The 25395-nt window shown below is 38.5% G+C and overlaps 1 protein-coding gene across 2 annotated transcripts in view; it reads right to left on the minus strand.

The window, feature by feature from the left end:
* MUSK (muscle associated receptor tyrosine kinase) overlaps nt 1–25395 on the minus strand; it is a 91159-nt gene that overhangs the window by 7753 nt on the left and 58011 nt on the right. For both annotated transcript variants that reach the window (XM_059412229.1, XM_059412228.1), the window contains 4 exons: nt 24901–25060; nt 15092–15098; nt 8226–8489; nt 3224–3399 (listed from right to left, as the gene is read on the minus strand). In XM_059412229.1, coding sequence (XP_059268212.1) covers nt 3224–3399; nt 8226–8489; nt 15092–15098; nt 24901–25060 — 607 coding nt within the window. The remainder of the gene's footprint in view (nt 1–3223; nt 3400–8225; nt 8490–15091; nt 15099–24900; nt 25061–25395) is intronic.

Consider the following 25395-nt stretch of genomic DNA (forward strand, 5'->3'; position numbering starts at 1 on the left):
TGGGTATCCAGAATACTGTGGTGGACCTGACAAATCTTTGTGTTCAAGTATTTAGCTGGGGAACAATCGGTAAATTGATAATTATAATAGAATGTAAGAAGTCTTATAAAACTTACAAGCTTCTGAACATCCAGGGGCAGTTCAGCTCCAGGTCTAGATACACTAGGTAGGTTTTCTAAAATCAATAATTTTAAATTAAGTGTAAAGGTTGACTAGGGAATGCCCAGTTGAAGGAGTATGTGTGGGGTGGAGCAGGAGGAAAAGGGGAGGCAGGGAGGGAGGAGGAAGTATTCCACAAAGAAGGAATAGCGTATCTCAGGGTCCAAACCAAGCAGTTGTGGTGCTTTCCTAAAAGTGCACCTAAAAGTTTCCTTGTTGACTTGGGGAGTGTGTGTAGAGAAGGCTGCAGAGATCAGGTCTGGGTCATAAAAAGCCTTGCATGCCAAGGTAAGTAGTTTGGACTTTGCCCTGCAGTAAGTGGGGAGAACCGTGGCGGGACTAGCATCAGTGGAGTAGCGTGATCAGCTTTTTGCTTTAGAAAGATCATCGGCCTGCCTGCAGCCTGAACTCTCCAGAGTTGGAAAGAGATGTTTAGTAACACACCATTATAGAGGATTTCCACCAGGCAGGTAATAAGGATAAAGAGAAACATCTCCAAGTTTGTTTCTAAACAGAAGCAGCAAATTGCTTATAGGAAAAAGTAACCAGACTCCTATCAGACGGCTGATCGTTTTCAAAACAAGAAGCTAGAAAAGAGTGAAATCACATCTGTAGATTACTGACGGAAGAGAAATGTCGCTCAAGAATGTGTCCAGCTGATACAGCTTTCGGCTCTTCAGGTGAGAGAAAGCTAATCTGAAGATCAGCTGGGAGGCGGAGACTGTCCCCCACAAGCCCATCTGAGGAAAAACAGAGTGCGTACAGCTCTGCTGAATTCAGGAATATTGAAATGCCTGCCAAAGAGGCAAAGTAAATAGTACAAAGACATTACAAGTTCAAAAACATACTTCATCTCAGCAAAAAGAAAAATTATAGAAATGAAAACTACTGAAATTCTACTGTGTGTGTTCAAGCAAAAAAATAAAACAAAAACAAAAAACCATTCCATCACCCTTCAAAGTACACTGGTAAGAAATATTTGAGGGCTTTATACACTCCATAAAATATGGGACACTCTATCTAGTTAGGATGTCTTCTTTGCTTAGCCATCAACCTACCTTAAAGGCCGGAGCCGATTTCTTCAATAATAATTGCATTTAATCATGGAGCACGGTTTTAGATGTTCCCCATGACGTGGCCAAGTGAAATGATCCACTCATGACATTTGCAGTTCATTTTCTTACAGGTACCAAAGATTTCATTAAACTAGGTTTTTAAGAATAGGGAATTGGTTTATTGTAACTAATTTATGCTGTTCACAACTTTTTAAAATCAGTATACGAGGCAGAAATCTGGATTTTGTGTGTGTGTTCATATTTAGTCTAGGACTGAAGGTAAGTACCTTCCATACAGTGGAATGAATGCCTGGGTGCATGAATGAGTAAACAATCAAGGGATAATGAAGACCAAAGTCACCAGTTAAAGGTCCAATCAAACTGAACTTTAGCTGCTCGTATGACAAAGAATCGAAACATTTCTTTTTCATTCCTTCCGTTTGGAAATAACAATTTGACAGGCTTCCAGAGTAATAGATTTTTAGGGTTTCCATGCTGCTGCTGTTTATTAACACCGAGCCGTTCAAGTGGGACCAGTAGCATTCTTTCTTTTAATACCCTAAGTCTCAGTCCTTGAAGGAGGCTGGAAAAATCAAGGCCTGGCTCTTAGCCAGGTGCAGAGGCAGTCAGGCCCCGAAGATAGATCACAGGAAATTATTATGATTTAAACCTTAGATCACTCAAATCAGTGGAAGTTAATTGACATGAAAACTTTTCTAGTTTCATTCTGAAGATTTCTGCATTCTGGTAGGTTAAAGCATCCTCAGATACAACTTTGTGTCTAAGACATCTCTTTCCAAGCAACCTTCTTGAATTCTTCCCTAGGGATTTTGAGGCACCCAGTTTTAAAACTGTTCGGTTTGACCCTGTAAACTTTATGCTAGAAAGTAGCTGTCTTAACACCCATCTTCCAAAAGAAAGATCTGTTGTCACAAATGAGGATCATGAATTGACTCAAAGAACAAATAAATATTTGTTTTCATCTGTAAATAATTAGATGTTATGAAAATCAAAAATGAAAAATCAAAAGGTGATATTTTCAGTTTGGCTTATTTTGTAGCCATAGAAAGGATCAAGCAAGTTACAACCTTGGGGTAGGGGATATTATTTGTATCATTTAGTAAATACAGTGCTCTTCATGGCCTAATTAGGAGCTGTAAGCTGAGATTTCTGATGATCTTCCTTCCTGTTTTACACCAGTCAGCTTAGCAAAAAAAAAACCTTTGAGGGGGCCGTACATTCTGTTCTCTAAGTATGAGTGTAAATACGCATGCACGAATCCAATTACATACACATAAAGGTTCAAGGGCACAAACAAAATTACTTACTTGTTAAGTTTTCCTTTTTATAATCTGAGGGGGAAAGGATAAAAATTTGTTTTAAATGAGCATCCAGATAACCTCACATATTCTGTGAGTGAGTGCTAAGAAATGTGAGTTCTCTTTCAGTTTTTCAATATACAACTGGAAAGCATTCTTTGCATTCGAATGAGAAAGGATTGTGTCATTGAAATTAAACCAGCTGTTAGGGCTAACAACATGTTCCTTCCACATGAAGTTCATTAAACAACATGCAGAGATTCAGCTTTGTTTTGTGAGATCAGCATTTTCAGCCATGTGGCTTATTTTTGCATGCTTAGAAATCTGCTTTGCTGGCTCAGAAGGGGGACTTTATTCTTTTATTCCACTCATCTGACACAATATGAGATTTCTTAGCCTTTTCTCTGCACATTCCAAAAAATGTTACAAGCTCTCGTTCTGAAATAAGATCTTAAGCAGCAGTTAAAAGTGCTTCTTAATTTCTTTTCGAACAAATGAAATTAAACCCCAGTGCTAACTTGGGTAATTAGAATAGACAGCAGGATTCTGTAATTAAGTATCTAAAATGGGCAGAACTCACAAAATACATTAGAAATGCCTAGAAATATTGGGAGATTTAAGTTCACAGCTTAGCTTCTTCAAAATAATAGATTTGTCTTAAGCTCTAAAGTCTTGAGAGAGCTCTGTTACCTAAATATGGCAGTCTGGTGCAGGCCGTGGGGTCCCAGTGCATGCTGGGAAGCTTGTAGCAATCTGGCATGGAGAGCGGGTGCATCCCAGATCTGTAGAGTCCTCTGTGAGTCTTTTCTTCCATTGCCTGCCATTCTTTTGCACAGAAGAGCTCCTTTACTGCCAGGCAGGATTCTCTAAAATATTTTATGGAGAACAAAACTTGATGAATCATAGCATGTCAAAGCCAAATTTGTGGCAGAGCCTAGATTCCATATTTTTAAAACATCATCACTGTTCTTGCAAAAGTGTTTTTGAGAGGTTCCTTTTATTGTAAATAATTGGAGACTTTATGAGGATAGCATATAATCCCTGAGATGAAACGCTGTCTTGCTCTGTTTTGAAAGTGTAGTTAATTCTCCTGGGGGAAAAGAATTGTGAAGTTCAGAAGGTAACAGATGAGGAATCCCTAATATGCATTCTCTCAAATTCATGTGAGAATAAATACAAAGGGACAGAAACAAGGTACATCGAGTTTTAAAAATCTGCATAATAAAAGTCATAGGTCATTGTCAGTCAGTTTCAAGCCTGAGAGATTTTCCTGTTATCTCAGGGCTAATGGGCAGGGACCTAGGAGCACAGTTGGCACCTCTGCATATTTTGTGCACCAAAAGGAAAGAGCATCGCCCTCCTGTTGGGTTACTGGAGGGTATGTGAGTCCTTAACCACCCTAGCTTTGGGGAGAAGCTGCCTCCTAGCCCGTGGCTGTGTGCGCTTCTGTCTGAGAAGGCCAGAGTAATTTAATCTATTTAAATATAAAATGTTATGTTCATCCATGTGTTTTATTACAAATGAAGAGGCTGAAGAAAGACTAGTTGGACTAATTAGAATTTTGTGCATGATATTTGTTTATCCTATAGAAAATAGGACAGATGACATAGAAAAAAAACTGGTTAACTCCAAATTAAAATATTTGGGATTAAAAATAAAAGGAAATTAAAGAATATTAAAGAAATTAGAGATAATAGCAGTGTTGCTCATTCAGAATCTAAAGGATTCAGAGAGGAGGAAATTTTGTGTGTGTGTGTGTGTGTGTGTGCATGCATATGCATTGGGACATATATATGTCCCAGTGGTGTCGTTTTAAAAACACTCATGCCTACACTGCCACTTTTCTGGGCAGCCACCTGTCAATATGGGCCAACTGAACATGTGTGGAATGAAAGGGCCGTGCATATGAATGTGATGGGATACAATGTGGTCATAAGAACAACAATAGGATTTAGAATTCTTGAGGTATCTGTAATGGAAGGGAGAGCAGTGGGGCTTTCAAGGCTTCCGAGAACTTGAAGAAGCAGAGTATTGCTTAGCTTGCTTCTTCTTATGCCTGGGTCCCACCCTTGGGTCACACAAACACAACTTTGTACATTCCTACAGCACTGTTAGACTGTACAAAAATAATATGGGGCAGGTGAAAAAAATTCTGTGGTCCACATTATGTGGAGGAAGCAAATAACACTGGGAAGTTATTTTTTAATCTTAAGCAGAACACATGAGAAAAATTTTTGTTTGTTTTGCTTTGTTTTCATTGATGTGTATTAAAGACGACCTCTATAAAAGAGTTTTTCATGGGGAAAAAAATCAGGATGAAATGTAAAATAGCTGAAAACGAAGTTAACTTGAACATAGTAGCAACTGAAGAAAGTAAAGACCACAAAGAAGTGAAAGGGACACCAAAGAACTTAAAATTGTCATTAAAAACTGTAAAGAAATGGCACTGCAAGACATTGGACAAATAACAGGAAAACTTGACAAGTCTGAACTGAATGCAGACAGAAAAAAGGAAGAGCGAAAATACGTGAGGAGACAGCTGAGGGGAAAGAGCCAGCAAGAAATCCAGCATACAGATAATGTTTCCCTATAAGAAAATTAGAGTAAGAAATAGAAAATACTCAAAGATATACTAAAAGAAAGTATTTTTTAGGACAAAAATGATGTAAGCCTGTTAATTAAGGTACATTATTCATTATTTTTGCATTCCTGAAAGGAAAGAAAATAATGAAAAGAATTACTCCCAGATGAATTTTACAAATCTTTTGAATCTAAGAGATGAAAAAATAGTCCTCCCACCATTTGGCAAGATAAAATATTCCCTCTAAAAGAACAAAATTCAGGATTGCCTGATATGTTCTTCATGACAGCACAGCCAAAAAACAATTAGAGTGCATAAGATTTTCAGGAAATTTAAATGTAACAGAAGACTTAAATAGAAACACACACATACTCATAAGATCATGGTAAAAAGTTTTTTAACATGTAATCTGAAAAAATACCTACTCCAGCTGAACAAGAGATGAATAAAAATAGAGAATTTAAGAAAAAGATTTTCTATGATATGAATGACAGTGAGCATCAGGAATAAGTCACAGCGCTACACCAGGTGCTTGTATATATGATTATGTAATCAACTGTAAAAGCTAAAAGTAATGGTCTACAAATTGATCATTGGCAGATAAAACACAGTTGATAATACTAACCTGGTTTATAATTCCAGATAAAATTTTCAAAGACCAAGTGTGGAGTATTCAGTAAAATTATGCTTAACTTAATTAGGCCTACCCTCAACAAATTTTTAATTTTTAAAATTAAAATTTTTAATTTTTAAAAATATTTTTTTAAACATATAATGGATCATTAGCCCCAGGGGTACAGGTTTGTGAATCACCAGGTTTACACAGTTCACAGCACTCACCATAGCACATACCCTCCCCAATGTCCATAACCCCACCACCCTCTCCCTACCCCCTTGCCCCCAGCTACCCTCAGTTTGTTTTGTGAGATTAAGAGTCTCTTACGGTTTGTCTCTCTCCTGATCGCATCTTGGTTCATTTATTCTTTTCCTACCCCCCAAACCCCTCATGTTGCATCTCCACTTCCTCATATCAGGGAGATCATTGATCGTTGTCTTTCTCCAATTGACTTATTTCACTAATCTAATACCCTCTAGTTCCATCCACATCATCGAAAATGGCAAGATTTCATTTATTTTGATAATACCTATTTTTAAAATCAAAACTTTATCTTCCATCCTTGGCACCCTGATCTCCCCTAACCTGGTGCTCATTATTTCTCTTTCCATGATTCAAAACACCTCCTAAGGTAATATATAAGTTATTTATTGTGTCTCTTGCTCATTATCTTCTCCTACTAGAATGTAAGTCCCACAAACAAATGCCCTAGTATAGTGCTGAGAGACCAGTAGAAGCTCAATAAATATTTGTCAAAGAAATTCTTTGTCATTCATGGAAAGTTGGGCTAAGTGTTTAATTACTATTTATGATTAGAAAAGCATGAGTAGATGTGGAATTTAATAAATAAAATAGGTGAACATATGGGGGGTGAAAATAGGGAAACAAATCATAAGACTCGTAAAGGTAGAGAACAAACTGAGGGTTGATGGAGGGAGGTGGGTGGGGGATGATTTCAGTGGCTGATGGAGGTTAAGGACGGCACTTGTAATGAGGAGCCCTGAGTGTTGTGTGTAAGTGATGAATCACTAAATTCTACTCTGAAACAAAACAAAAAAAAAAAAAAAAAAAAGGAAAGGAAACTGTGAGTAATGGTTTTAAAGAATGCTTTTAAAAATCTCACAAATAACTAGAAGTAATTAGAAATGCAAAATGGTTGAAGACTTTTGAACCACTTGGAAGGATAAACAAAAGCTCTAAGGAAAGGAATTTTTTAAAAGTATATTATAATCGACTTAAAGATTTAGGAGATGATTATGCTATTCTAATAAATTTGAAATCTCATTGAAAGGGATTTTTTTTAATCCAAAAAAACCCAAAAAAGGTAAATTATTCTCAAAAAGAACATGTATGGCTCTTGCATGGAAGCTAGCCTAGGACATGTTGAAAGTTACTCAATAAATTTATTTTGTGCTAGCATATAAAGATACAACTCAATTTTAATTCTGATTGTTCCCCAAGAGATACTTAGATGTTATGTCTGATGAAAATATAATTATCTTGGATGAAGGAACAGCAAGTTATATTCATCTTAAAACTTCTTCAAACCCTCAATATTTGCAGTGAGTTGAGGAATAGAGCATTCTATTTTAATGACCTCAAGGCGCTATGATTATTTCAATATTTAAATAGTTTCTGGTTTTATCAAAACAGAGGTGGTAATGTGCTGTGTTGGTGTGTTTTCTTCAGAAGAAAACAGTGTCTACCCAGTTTCTAACACATACCATGAGGACGTTTTATCCTTTAATCCTCTCTGTTTTGCAGATGAGGAAACTGAAGGTTAGCCAAGATTACATGTATCTAGAAAGCAGTACAAACAGTACTTCAACTTTGTTCTACTTGGCCCAAAAGCCAGTTTGATTCCGGTCTTTCCTACATATGAAGTAAATAAAGCAAGATAATTCTATCAAACATGGATTTATGAATTTCCATGTTTAAAGAGTATGGGTGTTTTAAAGAAATAACTGTTTATTAACCCCCCCACCATGAGAAGGAATGTTAGTATTTAAATTAGAACATTGGGTGGAATGTATTTAAAGATAATACACATATTATAGAAAGTAATATTCTGAAATGGTCACCAAGAGCTCATATTCATCAGCAAATAGTGCTGAAACATTTGAAATGGACCTTTCTTTTCCTTTTCTAGTGTAGCTCACTAATGAGGTCCAGGTTTGCGGGTTTTGTTTTTGGTTTTTCTTTTTTTTATTTCACAGAAAGCTAGAACTACTTATAAATATGATGATGTGAACAATAACAAGTAAAATAGAGTATTATACCTTTTATGACACTTTCTAGAAGTTCAGAGCCCTTGTATTTTAGGATGTCATCAGTGATTTACATGGCAGGACTATTGTCCAATTAATTACGTCTGTTTTGGATGAAAGCTACCTTTTCATAGCACAGGACAGCTTTTTTTGAATACTCTTCAGTTTGCATTCAACAGAATCCTCCCACTTTTTTCTTTCTTTCTTTTTTTTTTTTTTAACTTTTACCTGCAAACGGGTATAGGATTAGGCACTGCTCTGGGGTTGCAGCCTTGGAAGATGTGGCTGCACAGCAAAGCCTCAGCAGCGGGTCGGCAAAACGGGCTCACGGCTCTCAGTTCATTCCAGGCGGTGTGAACCAGCAGTTCTTGGGCCTCCTCAGGGTCTGCGTAGGAGTTGTTGAAGAAAACCAGAGCATCTTTGGCCAGGACAGCATCACACACCTCCCCTCTGTACTGGGCGCAGTAGCCTTTGTTATCTTTCTGAAGTTTACTGAAAGAAGACATGAATGTTCTCCATCACATGCTATTCCTTAGCATTCTGTCTGGGTAGTTTATTATTATTTATTTTTTAATTTTTATTTTTAAAAATATTTTTGAAGATTTTATTTATTTATTTGACAGAGAGGCAGGCAGAGAGAGAGGTGGAAGCAGGCTCCCTGCTCAGCAGAGAGCCCAGATCCCAGGACCCTGGCATCATGACCTGAGCCAAAGGCAGAGGCTTTAACCCACTGAGCCACCCAGGCGCCCCTATTATTTTGTAAATTTCCACCTCTGCATCACATCAGTAGAAGATTAGACTAGTAACTTAACCAGATTGTTTTGTCTGAATACCGGCTCCCTTCCCAGCGATTATTCTGCCACCTCCAGCTGCTCCAGACGGTTATGATGAGGATCACATGTGATAATGGGTGTAGAAAGCTTTGGGAACTATCAAGGACTGAATAGATTTGGGTCGTTTTATTATTTTACATTATAAATAGAATTTAAGTACTCTTGGTTAAGGTACTTGCTCTGCTTCTTAAAAATGGAGCTGATTTCAGCAAGTAAAGTGCATCTAAAAAAACACACCCATCGTGACATTTAACAGATGATTGAGCATAACAGTTGTGGTGACCCAGCTTCATGAACATAGTTTATGTATTATGATAGTGAAGTCCCTGAACTTTACGGAACACATTCATCTTTGTGACACCTCCTGTACCCAGATTCTCTCACTCATACATCTTCCCAGCATTTCATTAAAGACTTAAAAAGAAAGCCATATAGGGAGGAGGAATTTGGGATCAGGGTCTCAAAGGAGCTAAACAGATCTTCAGCTTAGCTCTTTCTTCATCACATGACTTGGGGAGAGTCATCTGGTCACTCAGAGCCCCGAGGGCCTATTCTGTTGAGTGATGTAAGCAATTATTCTGAATTCAGATCGTGTGTTAATGGGTAATATATGAGGAAAAAACTTAAATTGTATAGTGCTTGCACAAAAATAAGATTGAAAACTTCTCTGGCATAACAACTGAAGAGAGTAAGAGGGAGAATGGAAAAATACTGCTGGTACTTTCTGCACATACCCACTGCCCCCTAATGGAATGCTTGCAATTATAATAATAACTCCTATGCTCACCTGACAAGTATTTATTGAGCACTTATTATGTGTATACACTGACATATTCTCAACATATTCTTATGCTTTCCATCAGATCTATGTTGTTAACAATGAGAAAAAACTAAGTTGTATTATCATTTGGATTTGTACAATTATTGAAATTCCATATTTTGTTATCTTTATATGAACAATTTTAAGGTAAGAGAATTAAATTGGCATTTGTGAGAAATTCTCAAGTTGTTAAGAGACCCCGTTGGAATCTGAACAATTGTTAAGCTGAATTAGAAACCATGGCTGACAAGTGTTCAAAGCAAATTTATTGAATAGCATACAGCTCATTCAGGTAAAACGATGAACTTCCAAGAAACACCATACTTTGAAATTATGTTTCATACTATAGAATCTTCCTCTGATTCAGACTTGCCTTTACTAATTAGCCAATGCAAATTTTATTACATTACTTGTAGTTTGTAGTTCCTTTTAAAAATGAAGGCCTTGAATTAGAAACCAAAGATGTCATGAAAACTTGGGCCAGGAAAGTTTCAGCAAAAACCCAGAGAAATAGCTTATGTCCCAGTCTTGTAGGGAATCCTGGTCTGTGATAACACTAAGAAAGTTCAAGAAAGGCAAGGATGCTGTACTTTAAGAAACGGAAGAATAATACCTAATAATCAGAAGTGCTTCAAACTGGTTTACTTAATGGTCTCACATATTAATATAACATCTTGGTATATAGGGGGATAGATAAAAGCAGGTGGGATTCTTTTCCTTTAACACAAGAATTTGGTCATGGAAAGTTAAATATTCCCCAAGTACCTCTGAGCTGAGAATTGTTCATCCAGGTTCTGCTGTCACATGTTAACCACTGTCTGACTCTGTCTTTATTTTATTTTTCCATAAGTATTTTTTAAATTAAAAAACATTCATGATTTTTCCTTTAGTTATACAAGCAAAAAAAAAAAAAAATCCCAGAAAAGGTGCACAAAAGAAAAATTAATAAAAATGCCTCAAAAATAAGGATTATTGACAATTAATAATCTATCTCTCTCTGTGTATGTTTGCTGCCTTTCTTAATAAATGACCTAGAAAAATATTTGGAACAACCTCCATTGGCCTGATAATACTGGATCCTCATTTATTTATTAGCTATATAATGTAAAGGAAAAAAAAAATAACAGACCAAAGAAAAGCAGAATAGGTTTTGAATAGAAATGTGATATTGGTTTATAATTTTGGTTCTTCTTTCTGCCAGCTTGCAGAGAAGTAGCCTTTTCTGAGAAGTGGAAACCCTTTGCATGGTGGGAAAAGACATGAAATATAAAGAATATGGTTCTTACTAATTTTCTGTGCCTCTGTGATGTTCTTAGGAGCATTAAAGACTTAGCTTCGGAAGTATATCCATGCTAAGATCAGCTCTACAAGATAAAGGATTTACATATGTATTACATATACACACATGCATAACATATATAGAGACTGCCCAGTTACACTTTCAGAGTTTAAACAACTCCCTTTTCCTCTTCTCTTTTGTAGAGTCGTAAACCTCTAGTTTTTCATAGTATCAAATTTCAGAGGCAAGACATGGAAGTGTATGGGGCCATGGTCCCTCATCCTCCTAACCCTATCACTTAAAAAAATTTAAAAGAAGCTCCCAGCAAAAACTGGGGGACAAGATGAATGCAAAGAATTTCCACTGGTGTCCTCTGCTATCTTTTTGCAAGTGAACGGTTCAACTACAGTTGGGTTCCCCTGCTCCCAGCTCTTGGAACTGCCAGTGTGGAGTAGCACCAGAAGCAGCTGGTCCTGTTGGTCCTTCGAACAGTGGGGCAGAGGTCACGGGGATCTGTTCACAGAATGCTGGTTATTTTGGAATGGGCTGCCAGACAGGCTCCAAAAATGCTCGTTCATATTGCACGTGGAGCCAGCCCTTCTCTTGCCTCCTGACGAATGAAATCTGGCTGACTTCCCTTTCTGTAAAGTGTTTCTTTTTAGCAGCAATGACGGATATATGATCTCAAGTCCCGCCTTTAACTTAGAGCACTCTCCTTGGTCAAATTGAATATTTAAAGGATCCTCCCTTCACTTTTTACTCTTAACTTCTCTCTGCTTCAGCAGGTGTGAACCACACCCAGCAGGGCATTTTTCTCTGTGATCTCGCAGTTTCCTCCTCTATTTCCTTTGAACACATAGTACTTTGTTCAGGGACATATCCAGACGGCCATCTGGGGCTGGTTTGGGTTAAAGCAATCCCATGTATCCCGTGGAAACTCACATGGGTTTTCCCGCCCTCCTTAGCGGTGGCACCCCAGAGAGCTCTACCTGTCCCCTGGCACAGTACTTCCTCCTCACCCGTGGTTTTGCTTTCCCTGGTTTCAGTCACCCTCGGTCAACCACAGTCCAGAGGCAGATGCTGCTCCTCCCATCACACCGTGGGAAGGTCACAGGTAGCCTCCCACGAGGTCATAACACCTGCGACTCACCTCGCTTCGTCTCATCTCGTAAGCATGTTTTCATCTCACATCACCACAAGAGGGGTGAGTACAGTACGATATTTTGAGAGACCACATTCACAACTCTTATTACAGCATATCGCTATACTAGTTCTACTGTATTATTACTGCTGTTAATCTCTTCTTATGCCTAATTTATAAATTAAACTTTATCATAGGTATATACAGGAAAGAACCCGTAGTATTTGTAGAGTTCAGTACTGTCCATGGTTTCAGGCATCCACTGGGGGTCTTGGAACATACCACCTGTGGATAAGGGAGAACTACTCTAGAGGTAGATCTTTCCTTACAGAGCAACTGCCTTCAGCAACTGTGCTTCCCCAGTAAGTGTGAGGGGGGCATTCTACACCACTTCCAATCCTCAAAGCAAACTGGGATTGCTTTTATTCTTTCCATATCTATTGTCTTTGTATCTCATTCATTCTCTAAGTCAGGGGTCAGCACATGCAACCCACAGGTCACATTCTGCCCTCTGCCTGTCTTTATACTGCCTGGGAGCTAAGAATGATGTTCACATTTTTAAGTGATTGAAAAAAATCAGAAGTGGAAATTGTATGGCATTCAGATTTCCATGTCTGTAAGTAACATTTTCTTAAAACAGAGCCACGTTCGGCCATTTCTGAGCTGTCTGTGGCTGCTTTTGCTCCATAGTAACAGAGCTGAGCAGTTCCAACAGAGCCTGCATGTCCACAGAGCCAAATATATTTAATATCCGGCCCTTTGCAGGAAAAGGGTTTGCCAACCCCTGCTCTAAGGCATAGATCAAATGTCATTTTTCTGAAATACCAAACCCAGTGTCCTCAAGGACATGGTTTCCTCTGTGAAACACCTCTTGTAGTTCTTCTAAAATTAGTACCAAGTTTTAATGTAAAAGATGCAAAAAATGATGTAAAGAAAGCATTTTTAAGTTTAAAAAATTTTAAAATTATATTAGCCAAATATATAAACACTGTATTTATTTTATGTATTTGTATATCAGTTATATATATATATATATATACAGTGTTATATAGAATGTATAGTATGTATGCATACTATATAGTTATATATACAGTATATTTGAATTATTCTGTAAATGTATTTTTGCATCCTGCATTTTATTTAGCATGATTATAATAAGCATTATAAATAATATAAGAATTAATAATATAATTAAACATTTGCCTGTGCTGTTATATTTTTCAAAAATATGGTTTTTAATCTCACCAATTTCCCTTAATGGTAGATATCGACATTGCTCATAAATTTCATTAATAATACAGTGTTTTCAATTTTGTTTTGTTCATACACTTACTTCCTTAACATAGATTACTAAAACTGGATTTATCCAATCAACAGATACAGCCATCTAAGGCTCCTGATAAAAACTGCCAAATGCTCTTTAGAAAGGTTATAGCAGTTTTCTCTCTTCCAGTGGTTTAAGATTGACTGTGTTATCACAAGTGAAAAACAGTATGGAATTTTTAAAATTTTATTGATACGAATAGGTTTTTGGTTTTTCATTTGCATTTACTTTCATTTGAATGATCTATTTCTGTCCTGGAGTCCTTGGAATTAGTCCATGCTTCCATGATTATGTTTTGTGTGTGTGCGTACATGTACACCCAGTCAAAAGTAAATTACTTGGGGGCAGTGAATACATACAACTTGTTTTGTTTTTCCGCTTTCCATTATAGTGCCAGAAATAGAATAAGTGGTTTAAAAATGCTTTGGAAGGACAGGAGTGCTGAATGGCATGTAAAGGAAAGACGGCATCTCTTTTCTTGTCAGCCTGCATTTTAATTTAACTTTTACCACATTTATATTGTACATCTGTTCAGAAGATATTCAGTTTCACTGTACAGTCCTTGAGGACAGTACTGTCTCTTAGAACTGTGATAAGTGGGGTGCGTGGGTGGCTCAGTCAATTAAATGTCTGCCTTCAGTTTAGGTCATGATCCCAGAGTTCTGGGATCGAGTCCCGCATCGGGCCCCCTGCTCAGTGGGAATTCTAATTTTTTCCTCTACCCCCTCCCCAAAGCTTGTGATCAATCACTGTCTCTCAAATAAAAAAATCTTAACTACGATAAGTGAACGAATGCATCAAAGCTACATGAATTGGCATAAGAACAAGAACTAACCAAATTTTCTTATGCAATGAATTATTTTATTCCATGGAATTAGAATCAGTGGTTGGAGTTCTAGGTGCTGCTCAGTTACCATGCTATCTGGGTTAGTATAGTAGTTATCAAATCTAAGTTCTCAAGTCTGTGTACCTGAGCTCAGATTGAGAGTTTATAGTTTGGTCTATCTAGTACATCACGTGTCTCATATGAAAGGATACGGATGATAATAGGTCTTGCTCCATAAAATCACTGAAATATTAATATGAGAAAAGTGGTGATCATAAATGTACCACAAACTTAGCTGCTATCATTGTTACGATTACTAAATGATCATTTTGAATCTTGGTTTTGTTACCTACAAGATTAGATAAAAATAGTTATAATGCTTCATAGAGTTTTTAGGAAAGTCAGTTTTACTGAAAACAAAACACTGTACATTGCAAAATGTTATATTACAAGGTGACACTTTCTTATCTACAAGATAAAGCTATGAGGGAGAATTGGGGAGTCTGTTCTGGGTTTAGTTTCCAAGCCTATCATTTACCGTTTGTGTAAGTCACTGGAACTCTCCATTTCAAAGAAACTCTCTTAGTTTCTTTTCTGTGCAATAGGGATAATAATAGTACCTGTTTCCTATGGATGTCCTGAGGATAAATTAAATAATGCATGTAAAGCTCTTGTTTAGCAGTGTCTGATACACAGTAAGTATTTAATAGATGTGACTTATCTTCATCTTCATTATCATCGCATAAGAGTATTAAAAGTTTTAGAAATTAGAAAGTTCCTGAAAGATCACTGTACTCAGCAAATAGCAATAAAGGGCAGGTCAAATAAAAAACACCACAACAAAACATGGATGTCACAACTGCTATCTTACCTCCATTCTATGAACAGGAAAGGAAGTTCCCACCGGAAGTCACATTAAAGAGGAAAAGAAACAAAAGTTAGTACATTCGAATCTTAAGATGTGCAAGAGATAGCTTTGATACCGCTAATGCCTATTTCTGGAAAGTTTTCTTTGATTAGGAAGCCAGACACTGCATTAACAGGCTGATTTGGAGGATATTAATAAGAGAAGACTGAGAGTCTCCGGGGAACTGTGTTCTTTTCAGGGTGGGTCCACCACTGACATCATCAGCCCAGGCAGTGTCAGAGCTCCCAGTTCCCCTCCACTGGCCACCAAGAGACTTCATATCGTGGAAACAGCCAAAAGATGAGAAACCAGCCTACAGAAAGCACTTACAGGACCCAAGCTGCAAGACAGTTCTGCCGTTGTGCAGAGAGGAAAGATGAAAGGAGACATCAAGAAATTCTTCTAGAGAAAATGGCCTATACTTTTAAGGCAGCCTCTGATAGGAGCCCAAGGTTCTGTATCAGAGAGAGCCCTCAGTTTAAGATGTAAAAGGATGATTCGAGATCCTGAAGAAGTGCCAGTGCCAGTGCCAAAGAGAACCCAGCTGTAGTATTTGGGAGGAAATAATAAGCTAAGTAGGCTTCTATTTCAAGGATGAGTAGGGAAGGAAAAATGAAACTAATTCAGGAGTGCCTGGGTGTGTCAAGAATAGTCAGAGAATCAGCAGTTTTCCATGTGTTTGTGACAGAAATGCCTCCAGTCACATTTTCTCTTGGAAGGTGGGGAGCAGGGGAAGGGTCCAAGAAGGTTAGAGTTACAAACAGAGTGCTTTGATCTCAAACTACATATTTTTTAAGATTCCAAAAATTGCCAACCGCCCTCAATAAGTGTAGTATCCTTGAAATTATCTGGAAAAGCCAGTAAAACTCTGGCTGTCTTCTGACACACGCAGTGACTTTAATATGGGAGAGCTGCCTGATTGTAAGTTGGGGAGGGTTTGTGCTATGGTGAGGGGGGAGAAAAAAGAATGCTTGCCTCTTCCGCCTCCCTGCAAAACAGCTGAGAGCCATTAGAGTGGCTACTGGCTGTTATGCGCATTTATTCCTTTTCCTTTTCATTTCAAACAAAAACAAACACCTTTAATTAATTTGAAACCAGATAAAGCCACCGTGAAACACCCGTGGTCAGCGTCTGTTCTGTTGGTCAGAGCACTCGCCCTATCCCGGCTGAAGCACTGGGTGGTAAAGCTGGTCGTGTGCTGAGGCCTCTCCACACATGGAGGTGTCTCATAACCGGGAAGAGCATGGCGGGGGACGTGGAGAATGACTCTCAGGCAGGAGAGAGTCTGTGGAACGGGGTGGTACATTTCAATTAGCTATATCGATGGTGAGAATATAATTCAAACTTCTATTTTTTTTTTGGTAGTGTGAACTATCAATGCTCATAGAGCATATAATTATGTGGCCCATTGGAGGGGTGGGGAACACCAATACTACTACATCAGACCCCGCCCTATGCCCATTTTTGGTTATGTTCCGTGTATTCATTTGAGTTTTAAATTCAGTGACTGGAAGCCCCAGATCCTGAGGTCAGTCCAGAGAAGGAACATTGCAGAAAGAGGGGGTGGGAGTGTTGGTGGGGTGGGGGGTGACATGTTGGACCACAGATTCATTCCTGTACTCTCAGACTGGATAAGAATAGATGGAACACTGAACCTCAGTCTTCCAGGAAGGACCTATTAATGCCACTGAGCCTGGGAAATACAAACTTTTCCTCTACTGAATCCCCCCTTTGTCTTTTCTTTTCATTCATTCTTTCTTTTTTTTTTGGCCAGCTTTCCTGAGATATAATTATGATATTGTGTAAGTTTAAGGTATACTATTATATATACACTTATATAATGCAAAATGATGACTGCCTTAGCATTAGCTAACAACTCCATCATGTCTCATAATTATCATTTCTTTTTTGTGGTGAGAACATTGAACATCTATTCTCATAGCAACTTTCAAATATATAATATGGCATTATTAACTATAATTACCATATGGACAAAGATTCCCAGAATTTATTCATCTTATAACTGGAGGTTAGAACCCTTTGACCAACATCTCTCCATTTCCCCCACCGCTCAGCACAGGGTAACTGCCACTGTACTCTGTGTTTCTATGAGTTAGACTTTTCAGATTCCACACATAAGTGATATCGTATGTATCTGTCTTCCCTCTGATTTATTTCACTTACCATAATGCCCTCAAGTTTAATCCATGTCCCAAATGGCCAGATTTCCTTCTTTATCATTGTTGAATAGTATCACATTATATGTATGTATATGTATATGAGACACTGTAAGATACACAATGCGGTATTTTATATATCTCACATCTTTATCAGTTTGTTTGTTGACAGAAGCTTAGATTGTTTCCATATCTTGTAACTAGTATCTACTGTTTTCATATATTATGAATAATGCTGCAACAAACATGAGGGTGCAGAAACCTCTTCCATATCCCGTTTTCATTTCCTTTGGATAAATATCCAGAAGTAGAATTCCTAGATCATATGGCTCTTCTATTTTTAATTTCTTGAGGATCTTCCATTCTGTTTTCCATAGTGGCTGAACCAATTTACATTCCCACCAACAGTGTGCAAGGGTTTCCTTTTCTCCGCATCCTTGCCAATGCTTACTAACTCGTATCTTTTTTTTTTTTTTGATAGTCATCCAAACAGTTATAAGGTAGTATCTCATGTGGTTTTGATTTGCGTTTCCTTGATGATTAGTGAGGTTGAGCACCTTTTCATGTCCTGTTGGCCATCTGTGTGTCTTCTTTAGAAAAATGTCTGTTCAGATCCTCTGCTCATTCAAAAAAAAAAAAAATTGGATTGTCTTTTTGCTATTGAGTTGTATGAGCTGTTTATATATTTTATATTAATCCCTTCTCAGATACGCATTTGAGAATATTTTCTCCCATTTCATAGGAAACCTTTTCATTTTGTGGATGGTTTCCTTTGCTGTGCAGTAGTTTTTTAGTTTAATGTAATCCCATTTGTTTGTTTTGTTTTTGTGGCTTGTGCTTTTGGTGCATATCCATAAAATCTTCACAGAGACTGATATCAAGCTTATTGCTTATGTTGTCTTCTAGGAGTTTTATGGTTTCAGGTCTTATGCTTAGGATTTTAATCAATTTTGAGTTGTTTTTTGTGTATGGTATAAGGTAGGAGGAGTCCATTTCCATTCTTTTGTATGGTTACCCCGTTTTCTCAGGGCCATTTACTGAAAAGACTGTTCTTTCCCCATTGTGTATCCTTGGTTTCTTTGCTGTAAATTAATTGACCATATATATGTGAGTTTATTTTTGGGCTCTTGATTCAGTTCCATTGGTCTATGAATCTGTTTTTATGACAATTCTGTACTTTGTAGTATGGTTTAAAGTCAGGAAGTATGACGCCTCCACCTTTATTCTTCAACCTCAGGATGGCTTTGGTTGTTCACAGTCTTTTGTGGTCTCATACAAACTTTAGGATTGTTTGTTCTATTTCTGTGAAAAATGCCATGGGAATATTAATCGGTATTGCATTGAATCTGTAGCTTGCTTTGAGTGATGTGGGAATTTTAACAATACTAATTCTGATCCATGAAACAGGATATCTTTTCATTTATTTGTGTCTTTAGTTTCTTTCATAAAATCTTTTAGTTTTCAACGTGTATAGATCTTTTACCTTCTCAGTGAAACTTATTCCGAAGTATTTTATTGTTTGATGCTATTATAAATGGGATTTTAAAAAATTTCTTTCTCAGATGTTTTGTTGTTAGTGCATAAAAACACAACTGACTTTCTGTGTGTTGATTTTGTATGCTGCAACTTTGCTGGATTTGTTGATTAATTCCGATGATTTTTTTTTTTTTTGTAGAATCTTGAGGATTTTCTATATATAAGATCATATCATCTGCAAACAGACAATTTTACTTCTTCCTTTTCAGTTTGGATGCCTTTTATTTCTTTTAATTGCCTAATTGCTCTGTCCAGGACTTCCTGTTCTGTGTTGAATAGGAGTGATGAGCGTAAGCACCCTTGTCTTATTCCTGATCTTAAAGGAAAAGTTTTCAACCTTTCGCTTTTGAGTATGATGTGGGCTGTGGGTTTGTCATATGTGGCCTTTATTGTATTCCTTTTATCCCCAGTTTGCTGAGCATTTTTATCATGAAAAGACATTACATCTTTGCAAATGCTTTTGTCCTGCTATTGAGATGATCACATGATTTTTCACCTTTTATTCTATTGATGTGGTGTATCACATCTATTTATTTGTGCGTGTTGAACCGTCCTTGCATCCCAGAGATCAGTCCCACTTGATCATGATAAATGCTCTTTTTTAATGTGGTGTTGAATTTGGTTTGCTAATATTTTCTTGAGAATGTTTACATCTGTATTCATCAGGGAAAGTGGTCTGTAGTTTTCTTTTCTTGTAATACCCTTATCTGGCTTTGGAACTGGGGTAATGCTGGCCTCATAAGATGAGTTTGAGAGTATTACCCCATTCAGTTTTTGGAAGAGGATGAGAAGAATTGGTGTTAATTCTTCTTTTAAATGTTTGGTAGAATTAGTACCGGTGCCTCTTTGGGTGCCATCTGGCTCTTCCAGAATTACGCTCATTACAGGCATCATATACTGTCTTGTTGGTCTCTGTCACAGAGCCGAGGGTTCTAATGACAAAGAGAAGGCACCTGGCCAAATACCCAGTATCCTGGTGATTTTAAATTGCAACTTGAGCCTTTCAGGGTTGTGGCTGGAAGGAAATGCAGCTTCCTGGTTCATAGGGAGAGGTTCCAAAATTTTCCTGACTCCTTTTGATGACTAACAGCAAATGTAAATGAGTCAGAAAAGTATATCACATTTCTCAAACAGTGCATGAGGATTTGGGCCTACACATGGAAGAGTTTGGGGAAAATGAAGGCTGATCTTTATTTTTTGTTTTCCTTCAAACACTAGAAATATCATTAGACATAATCCTAAGCGCTAGACCAGATTTTTCTATTTCCAGTTTTCCTGCTGGGATGAGTAAATAAACAGACGGAGTAAAGGCTTCAAAGTGAAACACAGAGAATGTGACAAAGAAGGCTGTTGACTACAGAACACTAGGGGAGGATGAGGATGGCTGAAATGAGAGAAGGGAGAGTTTGGGGTCAGGAAGCATTCCCAGAATGTCAAGAGCACCATGTCTGACTCAAAACTCTGGACTTCTGAGGCCATCAGAGGCCCTCAGAGGCCAGAGAAGAGAGGGGCTGAAAGGAGCAATGGAGAAAACAGATGCCATATCCAAGCTCTGGGACGTCTGCGGAGCACAAGCTCGTGCTTCTTTAAAATGATTCTGAATTAAGTGGCTCCATGGATCTTGTTTTCACCAGTGTGGCCTCACTTTCCTAGAATATTGCCTCAGGGAGCCCTTTAGGGTCAGGAGGCGATTTCCTTATTGATGGTACTGGAAGCGTTGTGAGGCATCTAGCAGACATAATGGAAAAGAAAGGGTCAAGGAGAAGAGAAAATGGCAGATGTCTCCTGGTGTTCAAAAGTCTTACTCCATTGCACTCATGAGACACCCTCATTAGATCTGCCTGGGGAAATTTTTAGGAAGTGTAGGGGAGCTTCAGGCCTCATAGTCCATGAGCTCCAACAGGAAAAACTGATCAGGGGATGAACAAAAGGATCTTGTAGCTTTTTATGAATTAGCTCCTTAAAGGAGTCTCTCTTCATTCATCTTAGTAACATTTTTTTTTTCCATGTGCAGAAGGATTCACATTTATTGGTTCACATACATCACCTAACACTTGTTAAATAGGCCTTGCCAGGCCCATTAGCTAAAGTCAAGTCACTGCTGGTTCCAGCCTAACTGACCATTGCCCTTACTCCTCATCTGTGCGGCAGGAAATTTCAAGTCCTCTCTGCTGCTGTATACCAGTCCATGAATTGCTTCTACCATTTTTTCCCCCCATACAAACACTAGTACTGTTCTCCCCCAAGCTACCATTGCTGATGCCCTCCATCTTCACTCTGGTCTTTTCTCAGCATTGATGCCTAAGACCACTTCTCCCCTCATCTTGAGGCACTGCCTTTCTATGCTGCTTGCCAGAACTTAAGGTTCTTTTTACCACCAGAAGATACTGTTACTCTTTTAGCTTTACTGCCTTCTCTGTTGGTATATTCCATTTATTAATGGCATTGGATTGGGCTCTCGTCGGATATGGATCTGATGAGATCAATCGGATCAGCTAGTTGGATCAGCTAGGTCAGGGGTAAAGAGGTAATGTTGCTGTATCCAGTACGGTGGCAGTCATGCTCTGTAGTCATTTCAGCATCTTAAAGATCATGTCCATGCAGTGAATCTGCCTTGGTGTGATGTAGATATACCTATTATATTAGATTCTCCTTTATTGCCATAGCACTGCCTTCATGCTCTTCTTTTTACTTACGACGGTAGCCCCTGAAGTTGCCACGATAAAGGGGGAGTCTCTCCAGCTTGGTATGTTATGGAAAGAAGGAAGGTAGAGGAATTAAGAATTTGGATACAGGGCGCCTGGGTGGCTTAGTGGGTTAAGCCTCTGCCTTTGGCTCAGGTCATGATCTCACGTCCTGGGATTGGGTCCCACATTGGGCTTGTTACTTGGCGGGGAGCCTGCTTCCTCCTCTCTCTCTCTCCCTCTCTCCCTGCCTCTCTGCCTACTTGTAATCTCTCTTTGTCAAATAAATAAATAAAATCTTAAAAAAAAAAAAGAATTTGGATACATTTTATAGATTGCTTTCTCTGGACCAAAATCCTAAAAGAGAGGTATAAATTAAGGAAAAAGCTGAAGCAGAGAGACTTTCCCTGAGTTCTTATTTGGATCTCTAGAAGCAAGGAACCTTATAGGCATCCCTTACTGTGACATGGAATGGCCACATTAGTCTGGTAGTGGTAGCATGACATGATTGGGTAAACAGCAGAATTGGGTCAATAGGCCTGAATCTCCTGGATTCTGTATAACAAATGGATTATGCATAACATGAAAGTGATCCAGAAGTTACTTCAGGCCCCATGAGGGATAAGGAAGGAGCTGAATTGGAATTCAGCAGGCATGCCTTTGCAGGGAGAGACAGGGTGACCAAGTCGCAGAGGTTGCAAAGTAGACTCCAGAGAGGATCTTGATGAAGGATGTGACAGAGATGGAGAGGACTGTGCTGTTATAGGAGGAGACTCAAAGGTGCTGAGCCAGCCAGGGGTGTCCTCTGGGTCCTAACAAAGCCAAGAGTTGAGATCACAAGTTCTCCAGCTGTAGACTTCGCCAGAGGATGGGGTAGGGGTTTGTTCCAGAGGTCATCACTGCAGGTTTCCAAGTCCCTTTTCTCCGGCTATCTAGGGGAGAGGGGAGGAAGGGGAGGAAGAGCCCTGGCAGGGAATCAGTATGTGAGTAACTGAATAATTACCTAAAATGAAATGCTCTTAAGATTAGCAACATTATTTTTTCTCTTCCACCCTGAGGACGTGTAGGTTAAACTAGATTAAAATCGGTTTATTTTCTTGGATATGAGTATTCACATGTAAATGTTTCTCTCTCTCTTTCTCTACACACACACATTACATAAATAGATGGATGGAGGGATGGATAGGTATTGCAAAAAGGTATTTATTTAACGTTGGTTCCTGATGAAATATCAAATAAAACATAAGATAGACTAGAATAATTCCAGGTTATTCAAAGCATTAAAAATTTAATTTTTTTCATCTCTGGGACCTCCTCATGTTCTTGTTATTTTATTTTGTTTTATTTATTATTATTTGTCCTAGACACCTTCCTCAAACTCTCACATCTGGTACACGGCTACGTTCTAGCACATTCAAATGCTATCCTTTTTTTTTTTTTTTTTTTTTTTTTTAAGACAGAGGTGGGGGAAAGGGCAGAGGGAGGAGGAAAAGAGAGATTCTTTAAGCAGGTTCTACACCCAGTGCGGAGGCTGACACAGGGCTTGAACCCACAACCCTAAGATCATGGCCTGAGCCAAAATCAAGAGTTGGACACTTAACCAACAGAGCCACCCAGGCGCCTCTCAAGTGCTATTGTTTCTACCCTGATAGGTGTCCTAAATCTCTCTCCTTCTCTCTGCCCTAATCGCTGCAGTTGTTGTTCAGACCTTTGTTACTTTTCTAGACTCCTGGAATAGCCTCCTGACTGCATGCCGTGCCTCCTAGTCTTTTACACCCAACATCTGTTAATTTGATAATAGATATATCTTAGTGTATCACTTGTCTCCTCTAAAATAATTAGATGACTTTCCACTGATTGAAGAATACATCCAGCCTACTCAGGCTGTTCACCCGACATTTTAAAACTTTCTTCCCGTTCTTTATCTCACTTCCAGTCTCCATCATGCTCTGAGCTTGCTAGCCAACTGCTTTCTTTGTCTGTGCTTCTGCAGTAGAACATAGCCCGTGCCATAATGTATATGGCTGGCTGACTTCCTTTCTAGATTGAGAGGCCCTGGAAGGTAGGGACTCCATTGCTAACTATCCCATTTGTTACTTAAGTTTGCATCCTTTATTCTACCTAATGATGGCTTGAATCTAGTATTTAATAAATGCTTGCAAAAGTATTTTATCAACAAGGTGCTATGCAAACAATTATTGTTTTATTATTTGTTCAATTGAGTTGAATTCACTATTAGAATTCTCAACCATTCTCTAGGAGAAGTGATGGGAAATTCCTAGAGAATTTCCTATCAGTGGAAATTCTAGAATAGTTGATATGATATCTCAAGATACTAAAAGCAGATATATCTCTGGAGAAGAAGACAGAAGGGATCCTTCATTTTAGAATCTTCTCCTTCCCTCATAGGCATGCGTTAGAAGGCCAGCCTTATCCAGTGTTCCCTATATATATATCTGTGGTCTCTATTCAATCTCATATTAAAATCACAAACATTACCAGGAATTTCCCCATCATGGAAGATCAAAGAAGTGGCATGGTATTAAGACATAGCGGGGATCTGGGGAGCTGGACCTGGGCACAGTTTCTACCAGTGCTTGCCTCACATGTGAGGCCAAGCAACTCTGCTGACCCTTGGGCAGGAGACACATTATGAGTGTAACATGCCTGGCATTTCCTGATACAGGGATTATTTCCATCTCTAGGAATTCCACAAATGTTCTCAGAAGGCTTTGGGGCATTTACATTTTAAAAATAAACCTTTATAACTCAACACAAATATCCTAGAAATCTGTATGTCAGCTCTTTTCCTTGAAAACACCTGTAAGTCCTGCTATCACTTTCCTGAAACAGGAAAGGGAAAGACCACAAAGTAGATCAAATGCTCCTAAGTAAAAAAGCCCTCAAGAAAAAGCCTTGCAGAAATTGGCACAACCATGTGAAGTATCTGCCAAGTTACTCTTTGAGAGCTTGGGTAGTGTGATTAGCCCCATGAAAGAAAAAAAAGAGAGAGGAGGAGGAAAGAGAGAGAGGAAAGAAGGAAATGAAAAAACAGATTAAAAAAAAGAAGAAGAAAGGAAGGAGCAAGATAAAAAAGAGGATGAAAGGGAGGGGAGAAAAGAAACAGAGAGAAATAAACTTTTGGAACCTGCTGCCCATCACGTAGACAGGTATTGGAGGATTTTGTTTTGGAGGCAATATATCACCTAAAATCAATTATGTAGATCAACCTCTGGAATGTCCCCAAGGAGGAAGAAATCACCCAAAGGGGACTGGAGTAAAAATAAAAGAAAAAAGATTTCCCGCCAAATGAGATGTGGAATAGTGCCACCTCTCCCTTCTCCTGGAGCAGTGCGATTGTGGAAATCCATCCTACCTGCTATGCTGATGGTGGCTGCAGCCTTTGCAGTGCTGAATCTCTCTCCATGCTTATTGGTAGCTATGCATGTGAAGAGTCCTGGCTTAGTGATAAACAGCTGCAGTCTTGAGTCAATCACTCGGTCTTTTACACTTTCTTGAATGGACCCAGAAGAAACCTGGTGGAGTCAAGGAGAAAAAAATGGATAGAATTAGGTCAGGGATTTCCTAATATGCTGCATCAGTTGACTCGAAAGAGAAAGTACCAAAATGATGATCAAAGGGCTCATGGTAGATTAGAAAAATAGCTGAAACCTTTTTCTTCCCTATGCCCATGACCTTGCAATGTAGCTTTGTAGCTTTTCCCCCAAGAGGTATCATCTCTCTGTATGCTTTGAATCTAAACTGGCCTTGTACTTGTTTTAGAAAATCAGAAACAGACTTGTAAAAGTCTTGCACATTGTGGCTTACTTTCTTGTTGCTCTTGGAACCTGTGGCCTCCTGTGACCAACCC

Source organism: Mustela nigripes, chromosome 9 (assembly GCF_022355385.1).
Source record: "Mustela nigripes isolate SB6536 chromosome 9, MUSNIG.SB6536, whole genome shotgun sequence".
In the NCBI taxonomy this organism is placed as follows: domain Eukaryota; kingdom Metazoa; phylum Chordata; class Mammalia; order Carnivora; family Mustelidae; genus Mustela; species Mustela nigripes.